Below are 24575 nucleotides of genomic sequence, written 5' to 3'. Positions count from 1 at the left end.
CTTTATCCCTTGCATTCCTCCTAATCATCTCTCTGCTTATCCCTCCTTTTCCTTATATTTTCTTTCATCCTTATCCTCTCTCTCCTTCGCATTTGTTCCTTTCCGCCTTTTACTCCTTCCTTCTCATCTCTCACTTTCCTCCCTATCCTTTCCTCTTTTCTTTATTATCTCTCTCCCTATCCCTGTCATTTCCATTCATACAAAGTCCGTAAAAGACAAGTGTTAATTTTCATTCATAAAAATATTATATAATAGTAATGATAATGACCTATTATAATCATCGTCTGCAATGTCAGTAATACTGATAATTGTGTCAATTTGATAATCATAATGGTCAACTTTTTTTTTTTTCTTTGTTACGTTATTTCTCCTTTTTCTCCCCGGCAGATACTTTAGTAAGCTCCCCCCCCCCCCCCCCCATTTTGTCCACATCCCGCCAACCCTGTTTCTCTCCTGTTCTTGCCACTGGTTATTACCCCCCCCCCCCCCCCCCGCGCACACACACACACACACTTTAAGATCTTCCCTTTTGGCAACCTGTTCTTCTTTCCGAAACACTTAGAAACCCGGCCGTTTGATGTAATTGCTCTTTGACACCCTTACCACATTTCACTAATCCACGCCATGATCCATTTGCTTCCTCCTTCCTACCCTGTTCGATACTATACTATCCCATGGTACTGTACGAACTGTGGCGTTTAGCAGAGTCATTTATAATGAAGTCACCCCCTCTCTTTACTCTTTTTGCTAATATGTCATTCTATCCTGCTGTGCGACCATGAACTTCTATCGCATTTATTTGTTTTGACATTAAACTATAAGCGTCATTGTTTTTCCTTTTGTATAAAATAAAATAAAAAATGATGATTGCCTTAACACCACACTAACAGAAAACGAACATTATAGTGTTAAGAATGATGATGTAGTGTGAACCAGGGGTCCCGTCCCAGATCATCAAGTCGTTTGCAGAACTCTCGCTTTCCTTGATGCTGGCGAGGGATACAGGCGCCAAGGACCTGGTTAACCCCTGTCAGTTCGAATTCCCATAAGTGGTAGCAAGGGGAGGAATTCAGATCATTTATATGGGTTTATTCCAGCGTGGCATTTTTTTTTTTTTTCTGATGTTCAGCCTAACCAAAGAATAAAATACTAAAATTGAACAAAAGAAAAAAAATACAAAATGTAAAAAAAATATGTTGAAAGCATGTAAAATAGCTTAAACTGCCGCATACATAAAACTGAAGGAAAGGCCTTCCAAAGTGGAGAGTCTGGCTCAAGGCCTTACCACTAAAACAAAGACAAACCAGCATGTCTAGCGTCACAGCTGAAGGCTTAAAACGAAATCCCCAAACCTAAAAAATGAAATACAGCAGCATAAAACCCGGGTCTGGTGAAGCTAAGGCAAGAAAAGTAAACTAAAAGATCACTTCAGACTTCCTACTATGAAATACCAGCTAAGTTCATTATTAAAATCAAGATGTTAAAATTATTCACTAAAAATGTTCTTAAGATCACGTCCAGCTCCTCAGCAAAGAATGTCAAGTACTTAGCTTAATGTCTGTACTTGACTATTTCTTTATTGTTTGAAAAACAATATGGCTAAGGAGTTATGACACATCATCAGGAACTTGGAATTTGGAATGAAAATGTGTAACTTCCAGCAGTATGACTATTTTTCTCTAGAACAAATTATAATAAATATTCAATAGAGAGTTTAGTAAATTCCACCCCTGCTCAGCTGGGACCGGATTTTCTAAACTCTCGTAAACGCTGTCTCTCGAAGTAACGATTCTCAACTAACGACGTCATGACCCATATTCGAACGCCAAACGAGAGCGGCTCGAACGACCAATACATATATATATATATATATATATATATATATATATATATATATACATATACATACGAATACACACACACACACACACACACACACACACACACATATATATATATATATATATATATATATATATATATATATATATATATTACACATACATCTATGTCTCTAGCTCTTTCTCCCTCTTTTTTTTTTTTTTTTTTTTTAACGTAAGTCAAAAGCATTACATTATAATTTCTCATTATTAGTCAGTAAGTTAAGCCCTTTGTTCCATAATATTATAGTAGGGTATTTAGAGGTATGTTTGTATATATGAGTGTGTGTTGAGAATGAATGTATATAAAATACATAGTATTCACTTCTGTGTATAATGTACGAGTATATAGCTTATCAGCGTCACAGTTAATATCAGACGACCATATAAAATATATATATTATCAGCAACTTTGGTCAGACCGGTTCCTCTCTTCAGTCACGGCACGACGCGAAGCCATCCTTTTCGCAATGGTAAGAAGTTACAACGGTTTAAAACAAGGGTAAATAACGTGTTTTCAAGATAATTATCTAGGATAAAATTACACACTGTGATAAAATTATCTAAAGGGAAACAGATATCCGAAATATACGTGAAGTAATAGTAATTGTGATAATAATTTGAAAAAGAAGAATTGTCAATCAAGAAGGGAAGGACACGTACTAAGGTAGGCAATGCATAGATTCCAGACGGTGTAGGGTTGTGTAGACTAAAGCCAAGTGTTGACAAAGAAACATGCATACCAAAAAAAAAAAAAAAAAGGCATAAGTGAAACAAACAAAAAAGGAAACACGGAGTATGTAAGTACCGTTATATATACATATATATGTATACAAACAAATGCATATATATACATATATAACATATATACAATATACATACATGCATATGTATATAAGATATATGTGTATATGTATATAAAATATATGTGTATATGTGTATATATCTGTAAATATATAAATGTATATATATAAATATCTATGCCTAAAAATATAGATATGTATAAATAATATATATATATAAATACATATATATTTATGTATATGTATGTCTTTATATATGCATTCATACATTTATACATTTATATATATACATATATATGTGTGTGTGTGTGTGTCTATATAAACATATATATGTGTATGTATATATATGTATGTATATATGTATATATATATAGATAGATAGATGTGTATATATATATCTATATATATATTTATATATCTATATAAAATTATAATTTCCACTGGTTTATAAAGTACTGAGATCAAGCCTTGATTTTTAAACGCTTCAATTATCCTTTTTATCTTTCTTTTAACGTGTGTATATCAAATATATAGAATATTTACTTGCCAGTCAAGATTCAACATCGTCCTTTCGTATTAAAGAGCTATTGAGCATTTATGATGTAATAATGAGCAATTTCCAAGGCTTTTATTGCTTTTGATTGTAATATTGTAGCATTAAGAAGGGGTAATAAGAAATAATAGCAATAGTAAATAATGCTGTTAGGAATAGAATTAGCAACACAATATCATTATTCTGGCTCTTGATTTCGAAAACTGCAATTTTGAAGATTTGTTTTCATGCACATATTTCCTTGCTGAATATTAAAACTATCTTTCGTCTAATACATTGCGTTGGGGAAATAGAGCGCCTTTCAATTAAATAAGCGTTGTATATTGTATGTGTAAATTATCCATTTAAATGTATTTTAGGGTTTTTACAATAATAAATCACAACTATGAATATTCTTTGGTAAAATTCAATACAGTGATAGTAATGTATAGTTTGTAATAAAGTACAACTAGTAATACTGTATATACTGAAAATGAAGTACATTTAGTGAACTCCTTGTAGTGTGCACTGGCAGTGAAGGCCTGTAAACTCTATATTATTCTGGATAATACCGTGTACATTATCAATAAAGTACACTCGATAATATTATATGCAGTAAGAATGAACTACACCTCAAGATATCTATTTTCCGACAAGGGTGGTGTACTCCTGCAGCATTACAACTAAAGAGGCGTCAAATGTCAGGTGTACTCAGTAAAGTTTTATATTTTTGGGTAGGAAGTAAACTCCACCTGGAAAATGAGCAATTAGATATTCAAAAGTTTAGGCAGCATTCTCTTCAAGTTAATTATAATTGCTGACGTGGTAGTTTTATGATCCTCAGAGAAATATGGGTCATTTTAGAGAAAGGCATTAGAGAGGATCGTTATGTTTGAGCTCTTCAAAATACTTGTATTTTGAGAAGAAGAAATAACTATTTGATGTATATTCCTACTAGGCAACTCATGAGCAGACTCAGTGCCTCGCTGGCTGCCTTGGTGCAGAAAGGAAAAAAAAAAGCGTCCCTTTTTGTGTTACTCAAACGACTCTCTTTAATTGTGTTTCTTCGTTGCTTTTAATGTTTAAATAAATGATCAAATATGGCGTTCAGTTGTACCTAGAGTAAGTACTCTTGAATAATCAGAAGAGGCCTCGCCATGCGGCAGTCCCGTCCCTCAACTTCAAGTAAAGCATCTGGGAGTTTTATGTCGCGACACCCTGTTTATCTTTGCATTATCGTTTGCTTTCTATTCTTACACGGTTTTTGTGGCTACTTGATAAGAGTTCATAGATTAGATTTAAATTATTTGTTGTTAATTATGGCGGCTGAAAGAATTTTGATTAAAATATTAATTGGCGCAGTAATTGAAAATTGTTTAGCAGCAATTAAGACCAGTGTTTATACTTTCGATTGTCTTTTCAGAACTGTCTTATTGCAAAAAATTTCCGAAAAGTATTGATTTCAGTTAAAAATGAGAACTATTATTACCCTTGCTTAAACCAGCATACGGTCTTTTAAATACTTCTGCATAGAGAAATATCATACCCCTTTAACGCATTATTTGCATACAGATCATCCATGCTTTTATTGTCGAAATATAGACATATAGTGCTACAATAGTATTACTTTAATGCCGAAAATCTGCGCGAATCCGAGTTGCTTAAAAATTATTGCTAAGATTAGCTTCCGTAGACATGACCTTCCCCATGAAGATCATATCTGTGGAATGTCCTGCCCTGTCCGACCATATCGACCTCCTGCCCGTCAATGTCAGAAATATTGCCGTTTTGGCCAGCCAGCCATACGCTGTCGCTCCACAGCCCCCATGCCCTCTATGTACCCAACCTGGTCATGATCAGCTACTCCAGTCTCTACCACTTTCCCTTATCTCTCCTCCTCCTCACTCTACCTATCGCAGTAGATAATCTAAATATTCCACCCCATCTTCTCCATCCGCATCCTGTAGTACGTCCTCATTTTCCTCTGCTCCTCGTATATCTATCCCCTCTTCTTCCCCCTCCCCTCCCCCCGAAGACCTCCAAAACTTCCTTAGCATGATCCAAGAGAACGCTCCAGCCCCTTCATCCACCTCCCAACCCCTCTATCCCTATTTGTTCTACATCCAAGGTATTTGCCGATATCCATCCTCCTAAAGTTCCCTCTGCACATTCTCCTCCCACTTTCCCACAAACCACCCCATTCCTCTCCTTCTCCATGTGCAACACCACACTCTCTGCCTTTCCTTTTATCCTTACCACTCCCACTTAGACCCCCGCATTTAATAAAATCTCTCTTTCTTCTTTCTTTCTTTGTTGGATTTCTTGGCTATCAACCAGCGGCATGTGGCCAAGGTTATTAAGCCAATGGATCCTATTTATTCTATCAATCTATATAAGGTCATAAAGTTTTGTCTCCCTTAAAAAAGTGATTACTTTATTTATTATTTTTTCATTGTCTGATAAAAGGTTTGATGTTATTAAGGGTATGTTTTTCATTCTGAAATAGTTTTTTAGTGTTTGTCTATTGTTTTGGTATTGGTGGCAGGATATTAAGATGTGGTCTATTGAGAGATGGTTTGTGCAATGGGGGCACTGTGGAGGGAATCTTTTTTCTAGGTATGGAGTGAGGTGGGTTATCCTTGTGGCGTTGAGTCGTAGGCGTGCCAACACCACCTCCTCCCTTCTGTTTTTCCTGTGGGCCGTGGCCCACAGTTCTATGTTTGGTTTTATTTTTTTTGTGAGTTGGAGGTTGGTCCACTCACTTTGCCACAGGAGATGTATTTTTGCTTTTATAAGTGACACAAAACACCTGAGATCTGTACGAACTATGGTAGTGTCCAGATCGCCAGTTGACCCGGCTAGTTTGTCAGCCTGTTCATTACCATGGATACCAGAGTGACCTGGTACCCATATTAGTTTGATTGATTTGTTGGCACCGTGTAATTTACGAATGATATTACCCAGCAATTCATTTTTAGTGGTATCTAAGGATTTAATAGCTTTAAGTGAACTTAATGAATCTGAAAAAATAACTATTCTATCGTGGGTCGTCGATAGTGCAAAATCAATAGCTTTATCAATGGCAAAAAGTTCCGCAAGAAAAATCGATGTATGATTCGGCAGTCTAAACTTTAGTTCACATTCAGTCGACCATACACCCGCACCTACACACTCATCTGTCTTGGAGCCGTCGGTATATACATGAAAAAAAGATAGATGTTTAATAAGGATCTCTCTGAACCTCTGGCGTACCTCACCCTCCGGCGCCATGGCCTTGGCTGATGGAAGCCAGGCTTCCATGATAGAAAAATTGGGTGTTTCCCATGGCGCTATATTTGACTGAACCAGGGTATCGATGGTAGAGAGATCTATACCGACTTTCTCGACGAGGTCGTGGAGTCTCGTGGCAAAGGGCCTAATGCCTCCATTGCCATTAGGGTGGCTCGGGTCTCGAGCCACCTTTGCGGCATAGGTCAGTGCCAACTGGCCGCGTCTGAGTCGGAGGGGAGGTACTCCTGACTCCACCTCAAGACGCTCGATCCGAGTACATTTAAGGGCTCCAAGACACACACGCAAACAAGCATTCTGCACAGCATCCAATCCTTTCAAACTTGTTTTCGATGCCGAACCATACACGATTGACCCATAGTCTACTTTAGACCTAATCAGGGCTTTATATACCATTAGCAAAGACTGTCTATCAGCTCCCCATTTATTACCAGAAATGCACTTTAATAAATTTAGTGCTTTTTGACATTTATTCTTTAACTGACCAATGTGGTCTTTCCAATTGAGTCTACTATCAAAAAGTAGCCCAAGAAATCTTGCAGAATTTTGAATAGGTATTGGGTGGTTGTCTAGAGTTAGCCTGATGTTCGGCTTCCTCCTATGTGAAAAAATTACCCCAATACTCTTTCTAATGGAAAACTTAAAACCCCACTGGAGGCCCCAGTTATGAATCATATCCAGTGCCAATTGGATGCGATTTGCTGAGAATTCTGCATTATTGCTGGAATGCCATAATGCACAATCATCAGCGTACAGTGAGTATTTAAGATTCCGAGGAGGAGCTGGTAAGATGTCATTTATCATACATAAAAATAATGTTGGTGACAAGACACTTCCTTGTGGGACCCCGTTTGCCTGGACAAAAATGTCCGAAAAAGTGACATTGTCAGAAAACAATTTGACAGAAAACGTTCTGTCAGAAATGAAATTTTGAATAAAACAAGGCAAGTTTCCACGTAATCCGAAAGCATAAAGTTTTCTGAGTAGGCCATATCGCCATGTCATGTCGTAGGCTTTTTCTATATCTAAAAATACTGAAATCAAAAAATCTTTTTTGGCAATTGCCTCTTGAATATGACTGTCCAGCTTTACTAGCTGATCGAGAGTTTGGCGTCCCTTTCGGAAACCGCACTGCTCGTCAACTAGTAAATTACTGGAATTTAAAAAATGCAATAGCCTACTGTTAACAATTCGTTCCATGACCTTGCATAAGCAACTTGTCAACGCAATTGGGCGGTAGGAGATGGCAAATCTGGGATTACCCCCTCCTTTCAATATGGGAATGATGTGGGCGAAGTGCCATGAGTTTGGAAAAGCGTGGCTTTTCCAAATTTCATTGTACACTTCTAGCAACTTAATCATGTCATCATGATTAAGATGCTTCATCATCTCATATCGAATCTCATCGGGGCCTGGGGATGTTCCTCTACAGGCTTCTAGGGCTTGGACAAGCTCATCCATTGTTAGATCTTTATTGTAATCAAAGTCATCTCCTGTGGCAAAGTGAATTGGTTGCAGCTCAGCCGCTTCCTTGATGGGCAGGAATGCATGATGGTAGTTTGCTGAGCTGCTTGTATGAGAGAACTGCCTGGCGAGTGCATTAGCGATGTCTCTAGGTGAGTCCAAATTGTTACCCTCTTCTATGATGTTGTTAATTTTGAATGATGTTTTTTTCTTATTTATTTTATTAATAGTGGACCAAACCTCTGATATTTTGGTATTGCTATTTATTGTAGAGACAAAGCTCCGCCAGGAGTCTCTTTTTGCTTGTCTTATTATTCTACGAGCCCTAGCTCTTGCTTGTTTGTAATTGCAAAAGTTCTCATTAGTGATGTTATTTTGGAAAAGCCTGTAGGCCTTATTGCGTCGGCACAGCGCCCTGCGGCAATCTGGTGTCCACCATGGAACTCTATGCTTAACGCTATCTGTCGAAGTTTTAGGAATGGATAGCAAAGCTGCTTCTAAAATCGAATTCTGAATATTGTTTACTTTATCATCAATGGTTTCTCCAACAAGTTCGAGCTTGACGCTCCTTGTGAAGGCGACCCAGTCTGCTTTTTTTACGTTAAATTTAGGCGCTGAAGGCGTTCTCACTGTGTCGCATGAATATTTAATCAAGATAGGAAGATGATCGCTTCCCAACGAGTCGTCAATGGTGTGCCACAGGCACTTGGCTGCTACTGATGATGAGACCAGTGATATGTCTATAAAGCTCAAATTCCCGGTATTATCGTCCACCCGCGTGGGACTACCATCATTCAGAAGGACTAGATCAGACTCGTTAATCAGCTTAACTACTTGCTCACCTCTACCATCCACCCGTAGGGAACCCCATAACGTATGATGAGCATTAAAATCACCTAAAATTACTTTATTTTGTGGCAGACGTTCCTGAAGAGCAAAAAGCTCATCATAGATTATCACTTTATCAGGCGGACAGTAAACTGAACATATAGCCAGATACGTGCCATTAATTTTTACTTTGCATGCGACAAACTCCAAAGTAGAATCAATAGTCACTTCTGTAAAAGGGAGGCTTTGGTGGATGTACATGGCGACTCCGCCTCCACCCCTACCCTCACGATCCTTCCGACATAAATGGTAGTTCCTGAGCGATACGACCTCGTCAGAGACGAGGTTTGTCAAATGAGTTTCTTGGAGAACGATAATATCGGGAGCATAGGACGAGGCTAATAATTTAAGGTCATTTACTTTAGATCTAATACTTCGACAGTTCCATTGTATAATGGTTGACGCGATGATTACGTTTTATGGGGTTTGGAAGTGCCTTGTCCACCAGTTTTTATTTTCTTTTTATGGGAGGGAGGCGCCTCCTCTCCCTCGCTTCCCGGGGACCTCTCACGGGATGGTTTGGAGACAGAAGCCTCCATGTCCTGCACCTCCTGGCGAGGGAGACGACTGACAGAGTGCGACCTGCTTCTCTCTCGAGAAACCGATCGCGAGCCAGACGAAGTCCTCAAAGGAGTAGCCCGGACGGGAAGGTGCGCTCCGGACTGTGATTCGGTATCTTCCTCCTTATGATGTTTTGGCTGGGTTGATGCAGCCATTTGGTCGACCAATTTTGTCAGTTGATATACTTTAATGTTTAGTTCTTTAACGGTTTGTTTAAGTTCAGCAATTTCCTTATCCTTGGCTGCAAGCTGCTGACCGACATCACTTGCACTAGGGGTGTTGTTAGTTACTGCTGCAGCATAGGAAGTATCGGGTTTGTGTGTCAAACTTTCCACTTTCCTCTTAGCTTCAGTATAACTAACTTCATGCTTTCTCATATATGCTAATGTTTCAGTCTCCTTCTTCAGGATGCTGCACTCGGCAGATCCTGAATGATGGGGACCTTCACAGTTAGCACATTTGGAAATTTTGCTAGTACATGTGATGGTGTCATGGGCCTCAGCACATTTACGGCAAGTGAATTTAGAAGAATCTTTGTCAATACATCTTAATGAGGTGTGTCCGAATTTTTGGCATCTATTACAATGCATTGGCTTTTGGACATAAGGTCTTACTTGAACACGTTCATAACCGACATTGACATATTCTGGGATTTTATTCAAAGCAAAGGTCAAAAAACACAGTCCAGTTTTCGTTCGTACATTCCCGTCCTTCTTGGTCATACAATGAACGTCCACTACGTCTTGGTCCTTCATGCTCTCAAGAATTTCACTTTCTTCCATCGTCCTCAAATCCCTGTGAAAGATTACTCCCTTACAGGTATTTGGGCCAATAGGAATAGTTACTTTAACTCGAAGATCATGAATTTGCGTCAGCTTAAGTAAATCCTTAATCTGGGAGTTGTATTGTACTTTTACAAGGAGGCTTCCATCTCGCAATTTTTTGACAAAATCAAAATCGCCGTCCACTTGACCATCAAGGACCTTTTTGATGATAAAGGGGTTTACGTTCATAAGCGACTGATTTTCGTTCACGCATTTTACATTCGCGAACCTTGCATTCTGGGTGGGGATTGTGAAAAGTGGTCGTCTCGTCTTGTCATTAGTGGGGGTACCATTGTTCGTCATCAGATTAGTCGTAGAAGGGTCTTTAGTCGCCCCTCCTCCTTTAGGAGGAGAAGGGGTAGCCAGGGAGTCATTTATTCTGGGTATCGGACCAGGTCCGACCCCTCTGCTCAAAGTCGTAGTCCTGAAGGGACAAAAACCTCTTAACTGTTGTTATCAACCTAACTGCAATAGCTAAGAGAGTAGATCAGTATTTCGTCCTCTACCCCCTCAGTGGAAGCCTGGTTGCGTTCTCCAGTACCACAGAGGGATCGAGTTATGTGTGGGACACTTCCTTACCGCCGAACTTGCCTAGGCGAAGGACGGTAATTCAATGCCCACCCCCCAAGCGAATACGGGAGTTCCGAGGAACTCCGGTAGGCTCAGGAAAGTCACATTATAAGGAAAAGATTTCAGGACCAAAGAAAAAGTGCGCCCAAATGACGCCCCAGACTACTGGGCCTCCCTACCTAGGGGTCAAAGCCACAAGGGCTACCCTGGTGTAGAAGAGAGCTGCGGGTCTGGGGTGGGGTGCTGACTATTACTACTGTAGCCTCGTGTCACCTGCAAAGCAAGAGCACTGAAGGTGCTGGCAAAGCACAACAAATGTTCTGCAATTACAGGATTTTACTTTACTGCTATTTACGTTAAGAGAACTCAGGAACAACAATGTCAAGCGAGACAAGAGGCCCCGGGCTCCAGGGTAGCTCAAGTGGCACAAGACCTAGTGTTTGTTGTTACTGCGTTGTAAACAAGGTGTTCGCTCATCAGAGTTTCGACCACGAGAGTAAAATCTCTCGTAAACGCTGCCTCTCGTGACGAGAAGTATCAACGACTTCACAACTAGCGACGTAACGACCTATTTTCAAACGCCAAACAATTTCCCCATTCCTTGAATTGGCGGGAAAATTAATACCATTGCTATCGATACTGTTATTGTTGTTATTGATGTTATGATTATTAAATTGTCATTAAAATATTTTAGACAATGAAATGATACAAAAGACCCTTTCTTAAAGTGAAAGAAAAGGGTAAACAGGTGAGATAGGTAGTTTCTAATAACTGGCTATTTGGTGATTAAGAACTTGTAGAGCCATCTATGTGTAAATACAATAAATAAACGTGTGTTACAGTAGGCATGGCATGTGTTCTTGCCACATAGGGCGAATGGGTTAACCTTCACTACCTTTATCAATAAATTTATAAATCCTGATATCTATATATCTCTATAGCTATATCCATCTATCTATATATATACATATGATACAATCATTACACAGATAAGTATATATAGATAAATACATAAATATATATACATATATGTATATACTTATGAACATACACACACGATATATATATATAAATATATATGTTATATATATTATATATATTATATTATATATATAAATATATTACATAATATCTCTTCCTCTTTCTTACTCAGTAATATCATCTCATTCATAATAAAAAAAAAAAAAAAAAAAAAAAAAAACATCACTCAAAAGCATTTCATTATCATTTTATAAAGTTATTATGATGCACAACAAATTTGTTAATATTTTTTTTTTTCATTATGCATCAGGAAGTTTATCCCTTGAGGTGTGCTCATACATTGATAACCTTTGGTATTGAATATCTATTATAATTTGTTGTTCTAGATAAAAATAGCCATATTGACGGAAGTAATACATTTTCTCGAGTGATTTATATTAGGCCCACATCAAGTGTTTCCCCGGCCTCCGCGGGTTGACAAAGGCCATCCTTATTTACATTAGCAATATTGTTGTTTTTTCTGTTACTGTGCCTTTTACATGCGTTGCTCTTACACATGAATTGATTTCAAAGAAGTCACAGTTGCACACTCTTGAAAGTATATATAAGGTTGATATGAGCGGAAGGAGGTTCCCCACGGCGACCGTTGCGAGTTGTTTTGGGCACCCATTAATGTCTCCCGTGCGGCGACGTGTTTACGACCTCGGAAGTGTTTTGGAAATACGCTCGTTGCGAGAAACGAGAGAGTAGCTTGATTTAAGATGTAAACAAAATTCACACGACCTCGTATATGCGTTAGTAAGTCCGGCCCCTGGATACTCACGTGACTCGCAACAGTGTCCTTCTCCGGATCCCTTCCCTCCTGACATTCTTCCTGATACTTCAACCACCTTCCCCTGTTCCCTTATCTCATTCCCTGTATTCTCCTACTTCTCCAGCTACCATTTCTACCCATATTACCCGCCGATTGTTTCATAATGGGTATCTTGCAGTTTCCCTCATCCAGTGTTATTCGTTCTTCCTCAGACACAGATACTGTCCATTTGATCTCATCTCCCTATGCTCTTATTCCCTTCCCTTTTTACAAATCCCCGCCGTAATCTATTTGCTTCCCCCTTTTACTCTTTTTACTACAGTACTTTCCTACAGTGCTTTACGACCGTAGACACCCAACACATTATGTACTAATTGTTAACTCATTTTTACCCTTTTTGCCACAATATTTTATCGTAATGCTATACTTGGGGGCCCACACTACCACTGTATTTTGAATACGCCGCTGATGACCTTGGGTATTGACGCGACAGATTTGTTTCAATAAATAAATAAATCTCTCTGCCCTTCCCTCTGATTTTTAGACTATCTGTCGTTCATCATAAATCATTAGTTTTTTTTTTTCCTCTCTCTCATCTCAGATAAGTGGGAAATGGCCGTGCTTCAAAAGATTTCTGATCCTCCTACTGGTCGCCGCCGTAGCACTTGTCCTTTACCAGGGAGCACTGCCTAGAACTCAGCAGTTTTACGGGAAAAGCGCTCTAGATTCTGGTAGAGACAATCTGTTCAGTGAGCAGGTGAGTGAGTTTTTTAAATAATATTACTCGCATGGATGCAAACGTCCACGCACACGCGTGTGTTCAAGTTTATATCATAATATAAACGTAAATATATACACATATATGTTTATGCATTTCAACACTATTTTTAAACGTATAAATCTTTGCCCAATAACTAATATTGTTTTTAAGCATAAGACAATCCTTACTGACTTAAATCACGAAATGTTTATGCATCTCAACACTATTTTCAAACGTATAAATCTTTGCCCAATAACAAATATTATTGAAAAACATAAGACAACCCGTACTTGACTTACATCACAAACTGTATCCCTAAATTTGCCAAGAAACCGGCTTACAACACAAAGAGGAATTGCACAGAACCGCCACCAGTACTGAAGGCGAATGTTCAACCAACGAACAACTACGAAACACTTTACAGAAAATCCGCCACTTCAACTTTTCACAGAATATGTTAACTTTTCTCTTATATTATGCTTCCCATGTCATAATCACAAAGGCATGAGAGGAATCCTAAAATGCAATTACACATTGCCAAATACGCAATATTACGGTTAAGCACCTTTCAAAAGTCTCAGTGGTACACATCAGTTAATACATTAGTTAAATAACATGTCAATCATCGCGATAATACACATGTATAATTATGAATGTATACAAATATATGCATATACTCGTCTATGTATATATATACAGTAGAAAAAAACCATAATGTACAAACTAGATTTATTGGGATTGAGACAAAAGCTTCCGAATCCTCTTGGATTTCTTCTTCGGATGGAGTGTTTTACCATTCATAAATATGTAAATATATATATATATGTGTGTGTGTGTGTGTGTGTGTGTGTGTGTGTGTGTAAAAAAAAATATGCAGATAGAGTGTTTTACCATTTATATATATATATATATATATATATATATATATATATATACGTGTGTGTGTGTGTAAAAAAAAATATGCAGATAGAGTGTTTTACCATTTATATATATATATATATATATATATATATATATATATATATATATATATACGTGTGTGTGTGTGTGTGTGTGTGTGTGAATTGTAATATATATACATATATATAAAATAATATATGTATATATATACATACATATTTATGTAGGTGTACACACACACGCGCGTACATTATATATATATGTGTGTGTAGGAAGAGAGAGGGAGGGGGAGGAGGGAGGGAGGGAGGGAGGGAGAGATAGAAAGAGAGAGAGGGGGGGGGGCGACTTGAAAATGCTGACGAAAGTGGAGGAGAAAGGCTGAACTGAATCTTCTTTGCTGATTTTAGCTCTTTTCGTCACGCTTTTCTTATTTTTATCTGCAGTGTTTTGCGAAAAAAAAAACAGGCCCGGAGAATGAGGCCTGTTCCATCCTCCCTTTCAGAATGCTTCTGAAATGAGTTAGGCAAGTGTCATTAAAAATCGACGTCGAACGCCCAGTTGCAACTTTTTCTGGGTGTGTTTCTCTTGAATAAAGTCTGAAAGTTTCTCCCACATTCCCTTACGTAGCGATCACCTCCTCCGTTTCCTCTGCGTCACCCATTTCCTGCAAAACCTTCGTATGCTGCTGCGTTTGTGGCTACTTTAGCTTCTCCATTGTTAGTTTCTTCGGTGTTCCTCGATGAGCTCGATCATGTCACCGTCATCTTTGTCCAGGCCCACAGACATACCGAAGGAGACAATCTCCTTCATTACTGTTGCGTGTGCTGTGTGGAGCAGCGGTAGCGATCTCGTCTAGCAATCTTGCTGACCTGCGTTCAAATTCCTCGCCGCCAATGGATGGTAACCCCGGCCATTCCTCGCACACAGGGGATAACTTGGAAGCAAAATGAAACAGACACTATGTCACATTAAACCTAAACCTAAACCTTTAAACCTTAAACCTGCTGCTTCGAGTTCGAGTCCGTTTCAGACACAACTCAGGCCACAGCTTCTTGTACGCGGAGGTCAAGGTCCTCTTTGTAACACCCTGCCAGGCGATCTCGATAATTCCGAGGCATGTCACGCCGTTATAGTGGTCCTTCCAGAACTCTCGAAGGGTTTAGGGATGGTCCCCTCTCAAGTGAACGAGAGAGACACGGGATGCTGGGCGGATGGTGTGGCATTCGCTGCTTCAATTAGCAGTGGGGATCTGAAACTGGCTCGCAACAAAAAATCAGCCGAGAGACGGCTCGTATCTCGTAAAAATCGTTAGTTGGGACACTCGGAAGTCAAGGTAACACTGTGTGTATATATGTGTGTATATATATATATATATATATATATATATATATATATATATATACATGTGTACACACACGCACAAATATAGATAGATATGCATATGTATATGCATCTGCATATACATATATATATTATATATATATATATATATATATATATATATATATATATATTATATGTATATAGATATATATATAATGTATAAACATAAATAATTTAGTGAATTTTTTTTTTTTTTTTTTTACTTTCTTTTCCTATCTATGTGTAGGTGTATGTACATGATAACCAGTTTACTATTGCCATATTTTTCATGCTGGCAACAAGCAGAAAGCGTTGCCCTGGTGGGAAGGAGGCGACTGCCGTTGCAATGGTAACTCCTGCTTTCCTGAGGAGGCTCCAAGCTTCTCTTGGGAAGACGCGGGCGGCGCCTGTGGTCGGAGGGCGTGGTTGGCAGGCGGAGGGCAGAAGGTGATCAGTTTCGCGCTGTTTGGGAATAAGTCGCAGTACTGGAAAGCGTTTCGGAAGAACCTCAATGCGGTAAGTGTCCAACCTCCAGCTTCCATGCATTCTGGAAGTTAAGCCGAGATGTGCGTATACAGATATATACGTATGCGTACAGGATAGAAAGGTTCTTTTGCCACAAACTAAGAAATGACAGAAATAAAATCTCTGAAGTTCTAAAATGTTTAAAACTTCTCAGTAAATCCATTTTTGGAGCTATAGCAAAAGCTTATTAAAGCGAATTTTGAGTATTGTTTGTGCATGAGAGAGTATGTGTTATTACGAAATTCATTATGGGGCAACTATACGGAATATAAGGCTAGGGCAAAGTATATATTTTCTACATTTTATTGAACGGACTTGTGAGATTTTAAGCTTTCAGGAAACGAATACTATCATTTGAATCAAGTTCATTTCCTGAATTTGTTAAGAATTAAATAGAAAAAAAAAAAAAAACAATGATTGCCTCCCACTAAAAATGAATGAATAAATAATTATTAGAATACTTTTCTATTTTTCACAGAAAATGTCAAACTCGGATATTGCATAGGTTTTACTTAACGTGGCAGCCAATGACAATGATTCTGTGTATGTCAAGACTTGCTAAAAAAAAAAAAAAAAAAATGACTCGTTTCATTGAGAAGAAAGGCCAAATTCATATCTGGAAAATGTGTTTCCAGTTATATAAAAACAATTATTGTAGTCCGTTGACCCTATTTCATGGGGGGAAAAAGACATATAAAGCAATTATTGTATATAACTCCAGACATAGGTAGACCTAAGTTTAAAAAAAAGAAAGAAAAAAGAGAGAGTGAGACAGAAATCGAATCGATGTGCTCCAGAGCCTGAGTTGAGTTGCCAGTTTTCCCTTTCCTGTGAGAGGACGCACTAGAACTACTTTCAACTTTCCCAGACAAGAACCATGTACCCTGGCTGGGTCGTGTGGCTCTTCACTGATCCTCGCGGCCGGGAGAATGTCCTCTGCCCACTCTTGCGTGATTTTCCTCACTTCTACATCTGTGACGTCACCCAATTGCCTTCGCTTGGAAATGTTACCTCAATACACAACATGATTTGGAGAACGCTGCCCCTTGGTGACGAAAGGGTCTCGGCTTTTTTTGTCCGAGACACCGACTCGCTTGTAAGTTCGAAACCGGTTCGTGTTTGTACTCACTTTGGTTGATAGATACCTGTATTGTTACCTGTTCAGCTAAGCGGGTATGCTTGATACTTGTGTTCTAATAGAGATAGGCGTAAATCATGATCGTCATAAATTAACTTGTGTGTAACCATATACGTTCCTTTCAGAAACATTTATATAGTGTTTTTGTGAAAACATGGACATGTTTCTTTTGGCAGTATTAACAGTGTTTGTAACCATGTTTTTTCTTTCTTTCTCTTTAGTAATATTTATAGTGTGTTTAACCAGATGCAAGTTTTTTTTTTCTCTCTCTCAAGCAACATTAACTGTTTAAGCCATCATATTTGTTTCCCACTTGTATTTGAGTTATTTTATGTAATAAGTCCCCAACGTTCTTTGCCAAAGCTCCTGGAACGAGGGGCTGCAGCAGTGAGGGAATGGATGTCGGGAAACAAAAGCTTCCACTTGCTGAGGGACCATCCGTACCATGGAATTCCTGTGATGGGAGGGCTGTGGGGCGCCCGCTGGGACCTCAAGACGCACAACGTTTCAGAATTCAGGAAGAACCTTACTGGTGTCAGAAGCGCAATGATAAAAGCAGCCAAGGGAAAGTTCAAGAAAGGCGTTGATCAACACATCTTAATGGTAAGCTGAATTTTGCTTCTGCTCAACGGTTTGATAACAATATAATACACCCAGATACATTAAATACGCACATGTATACACAGGCATATATATGAGATATGTATGTAAACACACACACAAACGCATATATATGTATATATATACATACACATATGTGTATATAATAAATATGCATGTATATGTATATATATATATATCATTTTTATTCAAAAGCAATAAATTCCACTGCAGGACTCCTTCTCTCACAATTCATTATCCAGAGGCTATTTGGCTGATTGGATGCCCTTCCTAATCAACCACGGGTCAGCGGGCTACTACTGCTCGTGATATGATTGCGACTTAACGCTACGACACCAGCGTTTGATCTCTCAAAGCATTTTCTCGCCGTGAGATCGGGCTCGAGTCAACAAACGGAGCACAGGGATTTTGCAACTGCCGCGGCGGGGTTTTGATGGGTCGGAGTCCTGTGCTCTAACCGCTGAACCATTGCGATGCATGATGTATATACACACTCACTCGCTCACATACGCAAATACGTAGTTGTGTGTGTGTGTGTGTGCGTGTGTGTGTGTGTGTGTGTGTGTGTGTGTGTGCATCATCATAATCATTTCGGATAGTTTTTCTTGATGAGGAATTTGCGCGCGCTTTGGTGGTCAGCATGTGTCATGACATCTGGAAACCTGGATAATGAACATTTCCTATTTTTACAGAAAGTGTTGTACCCAAAGACGAAAGGTGATGTCATGTCCCACGATAGTTTCTTCTGCAAGAAATACCCAGATGGTTTCAGACCTTTCCCAATCCAGCGTGAGAAAGGCCATTACTTACGGAATTACATGTGAGTTCACCATTCTACAGTTACCCAAAAATTGGGGCCGCGATGTATGGATAATTAATTCCTACTGTTTATTTTCAGTTTCATTGTTATGAAGATCAGTTTTTCAAAGAAAATTGGAGCACAAATATTGACGAATACTTAATCAGTCTGCTTTTACGAAACATTGTCATACCAATTTAATGTAAGACAATATGTTTTGTACAGAATAATTCGAAACAACAGTTCAGTTCACCCTCAACTAGATACCGCAGCACCGAGAATATTATTTAAATCTTAGCGTTATTGAAAGATTCCAAAGTTAAATAAAATCGACCAATACAACAGCACCTATTACATGAATCTAGAAGACAATATTTTTTATTGGTATGTTTATGATCAGAATTGATCTTGTTATTTTATGAAGAACTAGGTTCAGTGTATTTATACTTAGAAGTAGAAATATGTGTATCCTGCATAATAACAAATATATTACCATTATTGTATAATCATATCGATCATAATTTTAGTTTCGAATGAAAGAATGGCATGTCCTTACAGTAAATGTGGTAAATATAAAAGGAGCAGCCGAACTTATTAATAATTGAATAAACCTGAACCTTGTTATTTGCTCTGACAGAAATGCAATATATTGAATTGTGCAATGTGGGGATAACAATAATAGATAGAAAAGTCACCAATAACACAACAATATTATAACAATTAAGGAACAGTTAAAGCAGGGGAATCATGTACAAGGTGAGGGGGGGGTGTCATTTGAGTCTGGTCTCAGTGCATGACTCTGTTGTGTAGTTAAAACCATGATTGACATCGAGAGGATTTATAATATATAGTATTCTGTGTTCGTTGAGAACGAAGGTAACTCAAACGTAAGGTGTGGGTGGGTGCAGGGAGGGTTAATAGTTAATCGGACGCTAATAGGCACACTTGCTTTAAATAGTGGTAAGGAAGTATTGGTGTTGCGACGTAGTGCCCGAGAATATATCTTCAGCGACTTCGTCAGGAGAGTAGTACAAGCGCAAGTGTTCAGCAAGAAGTAGAAAAGTAGACCTGAAGTGGGTTAGCGTGGTTCAGAAGAGGATTTGGTCGCAAAGGCTTGGTATTAAGCGAGGCGAGAAGGCCCCTCGACACGAGGCGTATCTTGGTAATAGATAACGTGGAACGGACGTGGTGGTGGAGAGCGAGACCCTATATATATATAAACTTATATGCATACATATATACGTATATATATATATAAATATAATTTATCTACATACATACTTGCATATATGTTTATACAAAAAAAATAATAAATATATATATGTATATATATGTATATATATACATATATATATATGAGGTTTGCAGTTAGTTACAAATTACCAGCATGTAGAACTAGCCTGTAGTCTCTTAATCTTGCTGCAAATGTTTGGAAATGGCATCGTATATTCCTTGATAAAAAAAAAAACTTATGTAAAGGTGCAAAAAATGTTTGTTACTTTTTAACATTGCATCAAATACAAGTTCACTCTGTGTGGGTAAAATCATCAATATCATTCTTTTCCTATATATAAACTTACAAGCTCAAGTATAGCAAAAAGCCTGTGTATCTTGATTTGTTGATGTATATAGGCACTAAGACAAGTAAATGCCTATGATTATTAGAATTATCCAGTTGATTGACATTCAGACTATAATCTCTCTGAACTTGGAGCTCACCCGCGTTAGTAACGATTAGATACAAAACTTCAAGCGATTATTATTATTTTGTTTATACCAGAGCAGACTTGGATGATCTCTTTTCTTGTAGCTACTATGAGAAAACATTAACCAATATCAAGAAGTTAGAAGTTTCGGGCATATATATATATATATATATATTTATTTATATTCATATATATATGTATGTATATGTGTTTGTATATATATATATGTATGTATGTATGTATGCGTACATAATAATAATTCGAAGAAGAATGAAGTCAGACTTCGATAGAATAGTGACAACAGTAACAGTCACACCTCAATCCTACCTGTACCCAAGTGGTCAGTACCAGTGACCACCTAAACGTATGTCTACATTGTATTCGGCCAAGTTATACAGCCAAAGAAAAGACGGTGGAGACAGATTAGTGATTTAGTTATCAAAAGTGACAAATAATTAGATGTTGAAGAAAAATGATTCGCACATGTGTATGTGTGTGTGTGAGAAATTAACGACATTATCTTTGATTCTATTCTATTTTACTTATTAATTCATCTACTTTGGTTTCCAGGGGTGTCAGAGAGAACGACAAACTATTTGTTAAAACACCCTGTCCAGAGGCTTGTCGTCCTAAGAATCATCAAGATTGGACCTACTGCTGAACTGAATATCCAACAGTGATAATCCGTTGCACTCACTGTGATGAATTTCGTGTTATCAAGATCTCTGCATTGATATTGTTTCACGCTTTATCACTATAGGGAATTTCTGCTTTAGAGAAAGAAGGTATGGTGATATATTTTTCTCTTGTTTGAAGAGTGAAAGGCTTATCGAAGGGCAGTTCTGGCGCCCTTTGCTCAGAATTTTATTGGTTAGATTTACTAGATTTTAATCATAGTAAATGTATGGGAATTTCAAAGAAGCTCACTTCAAGGTACCCACTGTGAGAATTGCCTCGACATACCTTTCAATTAATTAACTATATGCACATATAAGTACATGCAAATATAAGTACAATGGGTGGTCTTTACACACATATTTCACGTAGTCTTAGATAGGGATTTATATTTTCATTGATTACTAAACATATCGTCTGTTTGTCGATATAGAAGTCATATAAAAAGATACACAAAATGTTTCCGTGCCTTGTAAGCATTACATCTAATACGAATTCATTCAACATTGTTAATAGTTTAAGTAAATAAGGACGGCCGCTGAAACATGGTAAGAATTTTCAACCAGTCCGAGTTCCGTATGGCGTTGGCTTCGGTGTGATTAATATTTTCATGATCATTATGCATCTTATAACCTTATAACCTCAAAAATCCCTATAGGTGAGTGTTAAAGAATAAAAATGGTTAATTAATCTTTCGTTGTTATGTTCTTGTAAAAAGTTCATCCTGACTTTTGAAACCTTTATTTTTCTGCTCATAGAAGGTATGTAAAAATAAGGTAAAATTCTATCATGCAGTATATATGAAAATTAGAATAATCATTTTCCACCCATACAGGATATAGAAGTGAAATTATTAATTGCATTTATACAAAGTGTTTAGCATTAAAATAACTAATTTTCATTCATGTAAATACAATACAAGAACAATAATGACAACTATGATAATTATACAATTACAGCCCGCAATAACAAATGTGATCATTGATAACGTCTTAGGTTGGTTTATTCAATTTTATCATTATTATCCCCAACAATGTTCTAAGACTTCCCTCTTCGTCCGCAGTCTTTGGCAGTCTTCCCGCTAGTACATACCATGCTGTAAAACCTAACGTCTCCTTCCATCAACACAGATACAGGGAAATTGCCAATTCTTATATTGATTCCCCTCTACTCTCTTCACTACTATGCTTTTACTATATGGTTATATGACGTTTGATCTCTTATCCTTAATTATAATGATAAAGATGAAGGTATTAACACTACTAACACGAGCAATGTAGTGATAGCTATAACGAATAATAATGATAAAAAACAAAAAGTATTTATGATAACACCATGTTATTGTATTAATGATTATATCATAATGGCAAAAGAAATAATGTTAATAGTTCTAATATCGATTATCTGTCCACGATGATTACAATAACACGAATAAGGATAATAATGCAAATGCAGAATAATTACCATTAATGATGATTATGATCATAATAGTTATGAGAAAGCTAATAGTAACATATTTATTCTCTTTCATAAATATACCTCTCCATTAATTGTCATTCAGTGCATTTTCTTTTCTTTCTTTCCTCTGTAAACCGTAGGGGAAAAAAATATTTTGTATACGGATAACCATTTTTTATTGTTTCTGTAGATGCGTGTATAATGATAACATCAGTGATATATAAACTACACTTTTTACTGAGAACTAAAGAAATTCTTTCTGTCATTCACTTTAAAACAATGGCATAGGTTTAACTTCAAACGTAATGAAGGTTAATGAATATTGCATCAGTGTAATCTATATTATCACATTCTCTACTCTATTAATTCCTCAAAAACATCTCACATATACAAAACAACCACATATATCCTTTTTAAGTAATGGAAAAAAAAAGGAATATTGTAATTATTATTCACAAGTATGAGGAAACTAACCTCTGAATTCGTTATGTTTAATAAGATATCGTCTGACATGAAAGTCATATTGCATTCAGTCTAATCAAGGAAAGTGGTTACGGAAAGTGATTCAGAATAAAATGTCATCATGCTCACTATATTTACACGTAGTTGTATGTATATGTATCCATGTATGTATATATACACACACACATATGTGTGTGTGTGTGTATGTGTATGTGTATGTGTATGTGTGTGTGTGTGTGTGTGTGTGTGTGTGTGTGTGTGTGTGTGTGTGTGTGTGTGCGTGTGTGTGTGTGAGAGAGAGAGAGAGAGACATCACGTTTGTCGGGAATTTTCTTTATTTTGAAGTTGGTAGTAACTGTCAGCGGCAACAAGTTGGTTTTGCCAAATAGTTTTTAATGTGTGTGAAGCGTGAGGACAACACATTAGTTGTAATAGGGAAAGCAAAAAAAAAAACAAACTTGAGAGGCCACCAGCAAAATGTGTTTTATTTTAATGTGAATTTTCCGCAGCTGGTTGGTGTCGAGTGTTTCTGTGGCCGCTGTGTAGCGTTAATGTGGATTTATATGGTTTGTAATCAATTTTGTTTGGTAATAATCATTTAAGAGTGACACAGATATCACAATTATGATTGAGTGAACAAATATTAATTTATCAATCTTGTGTTTTGTGGTATCTTGCATGTTCCCACAAAAGGAATATTTATTAAATGATCGTTTCCGAGTGATTGCAAGGCTAACACTTATTCCTATATATAATGTTGCATGTTTTGCCCAATAATTATTTTGTATACTTATGAATTAACTGATTTAAGTTCCCGTTGATTGTCTTGCGTGATTTTGTACCAATATTTGTTACCTTCCTGTTTAATAAAGACAAGTAAAAGGATCTTCGTTTTTAATTTGTAAACCAATCTCCAGGAGTATTCATTATATAATATATAAGTTACATGTATATATATGCATATATATATGTGTATATATATATGTATATATGTATGTATGTATGTAAATACAGTGAGTGTGTGTGTGTGTGTGTGTGTGTGTGTGTGTGTGTGTGTGTGTGTGTGTGTGTGTGTGTGTGTGTGTGTGTGTGTTTTGTACACATACATGATTATCAATAGTTATAGACATATCCAAACGAAATATAATCCAATCATACAGAAGAATAAATAGCATGAGCAGAGAGGGAGAGAGAGAGAGAGTGGAGTGATTAATGAACATATGTTTTGAACACATGTTTAGATGATTCAAGATGTGAAGGAAAGTTTCATGAATCCTGAAATGTAAACTGTTTTCTGGTATGATTTTGTTTATATCATATCATCATTTAAAACATAATATATGATTTATTTCATTTTATGAGCATGCATTTATTCATCAATCCCAGTGTATGGTGTGCGTGTGCGTGTGTACAACCACTGTACCTATGGGTGTGTTCGTTAATATACACACATATGTGTATATGTGTGTATATGTATGTATATATGTATGTATGTATGTATGTATGTATGTATGTGTGTGTATATGTATGTATATATATACATATATATACATATATATACATA

General features: G+C 37.3%; 1 protein-coding gene across 2 annotated transcripts; it reads left to right on the top strand.

Moving 5' to 3' along the window:
- The first annotated feature begins 1996 nt into the window (after positions 1–1996).
- Positions 1997–23896, top strand: LOC125032608. 2 transcript variants are annotated; one of them, XM_047623865.1, is made up of 7 exons: positions 1997–2353; positions 13207–13362; positions 15934–16143; positions 17021–17248; positions 17654–17893; positions 18604–18731; positions 20987–23896. In XM_047623865.1, the coding sequence occupies exons 1-7, from the start codon at positions 2180–2182 to the stop codon at positions 21075–21077; spliced, it is 1227 nt and encodes a 408-aa protein (XP_047479821.1). In that variant the 5' UTR covers positions 1997–2179; the 3' UTR covers positions 21078–23896. The 2 variants fall into 2 exon arrangements, with proteins under 2 accessions (XP_047479821.1, XP_047479822.1); XM_047623866.1 differs by lacking the exon at positions 15934–16143 and having other exon boundaries at positions 1999–2353.
- Positions 23897–24575: the final 679 nt, after the last annotated feature.

Source organism: Penaeus chinensis, chromosome 14, assembly GCF_019202785.1.
Source record: "Penaeus chinensis breed Huanghai No. 1 chromosome 14, ASM1920278v2, whole genome shotgun sequence".
NCBI lineage: Eukaryota > Metazoa > Arthropoda > Malacostraca > Decapoda > Penaeidae > Penaeus > Penaeus chinensis.
The sequence above is the reverse complement of the archived record's forward strand: the minus strand, read 5'-3'. Positions and strand labels throughout refer to the sequence as shown.

Excerpts from the sequence above, each read along its gene's own strand:
- LOC125032608 (XM_047623865.1), top strand. The coding sequence starts at position 2,180 with ATGTATATAAAATACATAGTATTCACTTCTGTGTATAATGTACGAGTA. Across the intron at positions 16,144-17,020 it reads TTCGGAAGAACCTCAATGCG|ACAAGAACCATGTACCCTGG; the intron begins GTAAGTGTCCAA and ends CAACTTTCCCAG. Across the intron at positions 17,894-18,603 it reads TTGATCAACACATCTTAATG|AAAGTGTTGTACCCAAAGAC; the intron begins GTAAGCTGAATT and ends CTATTTTTACAG.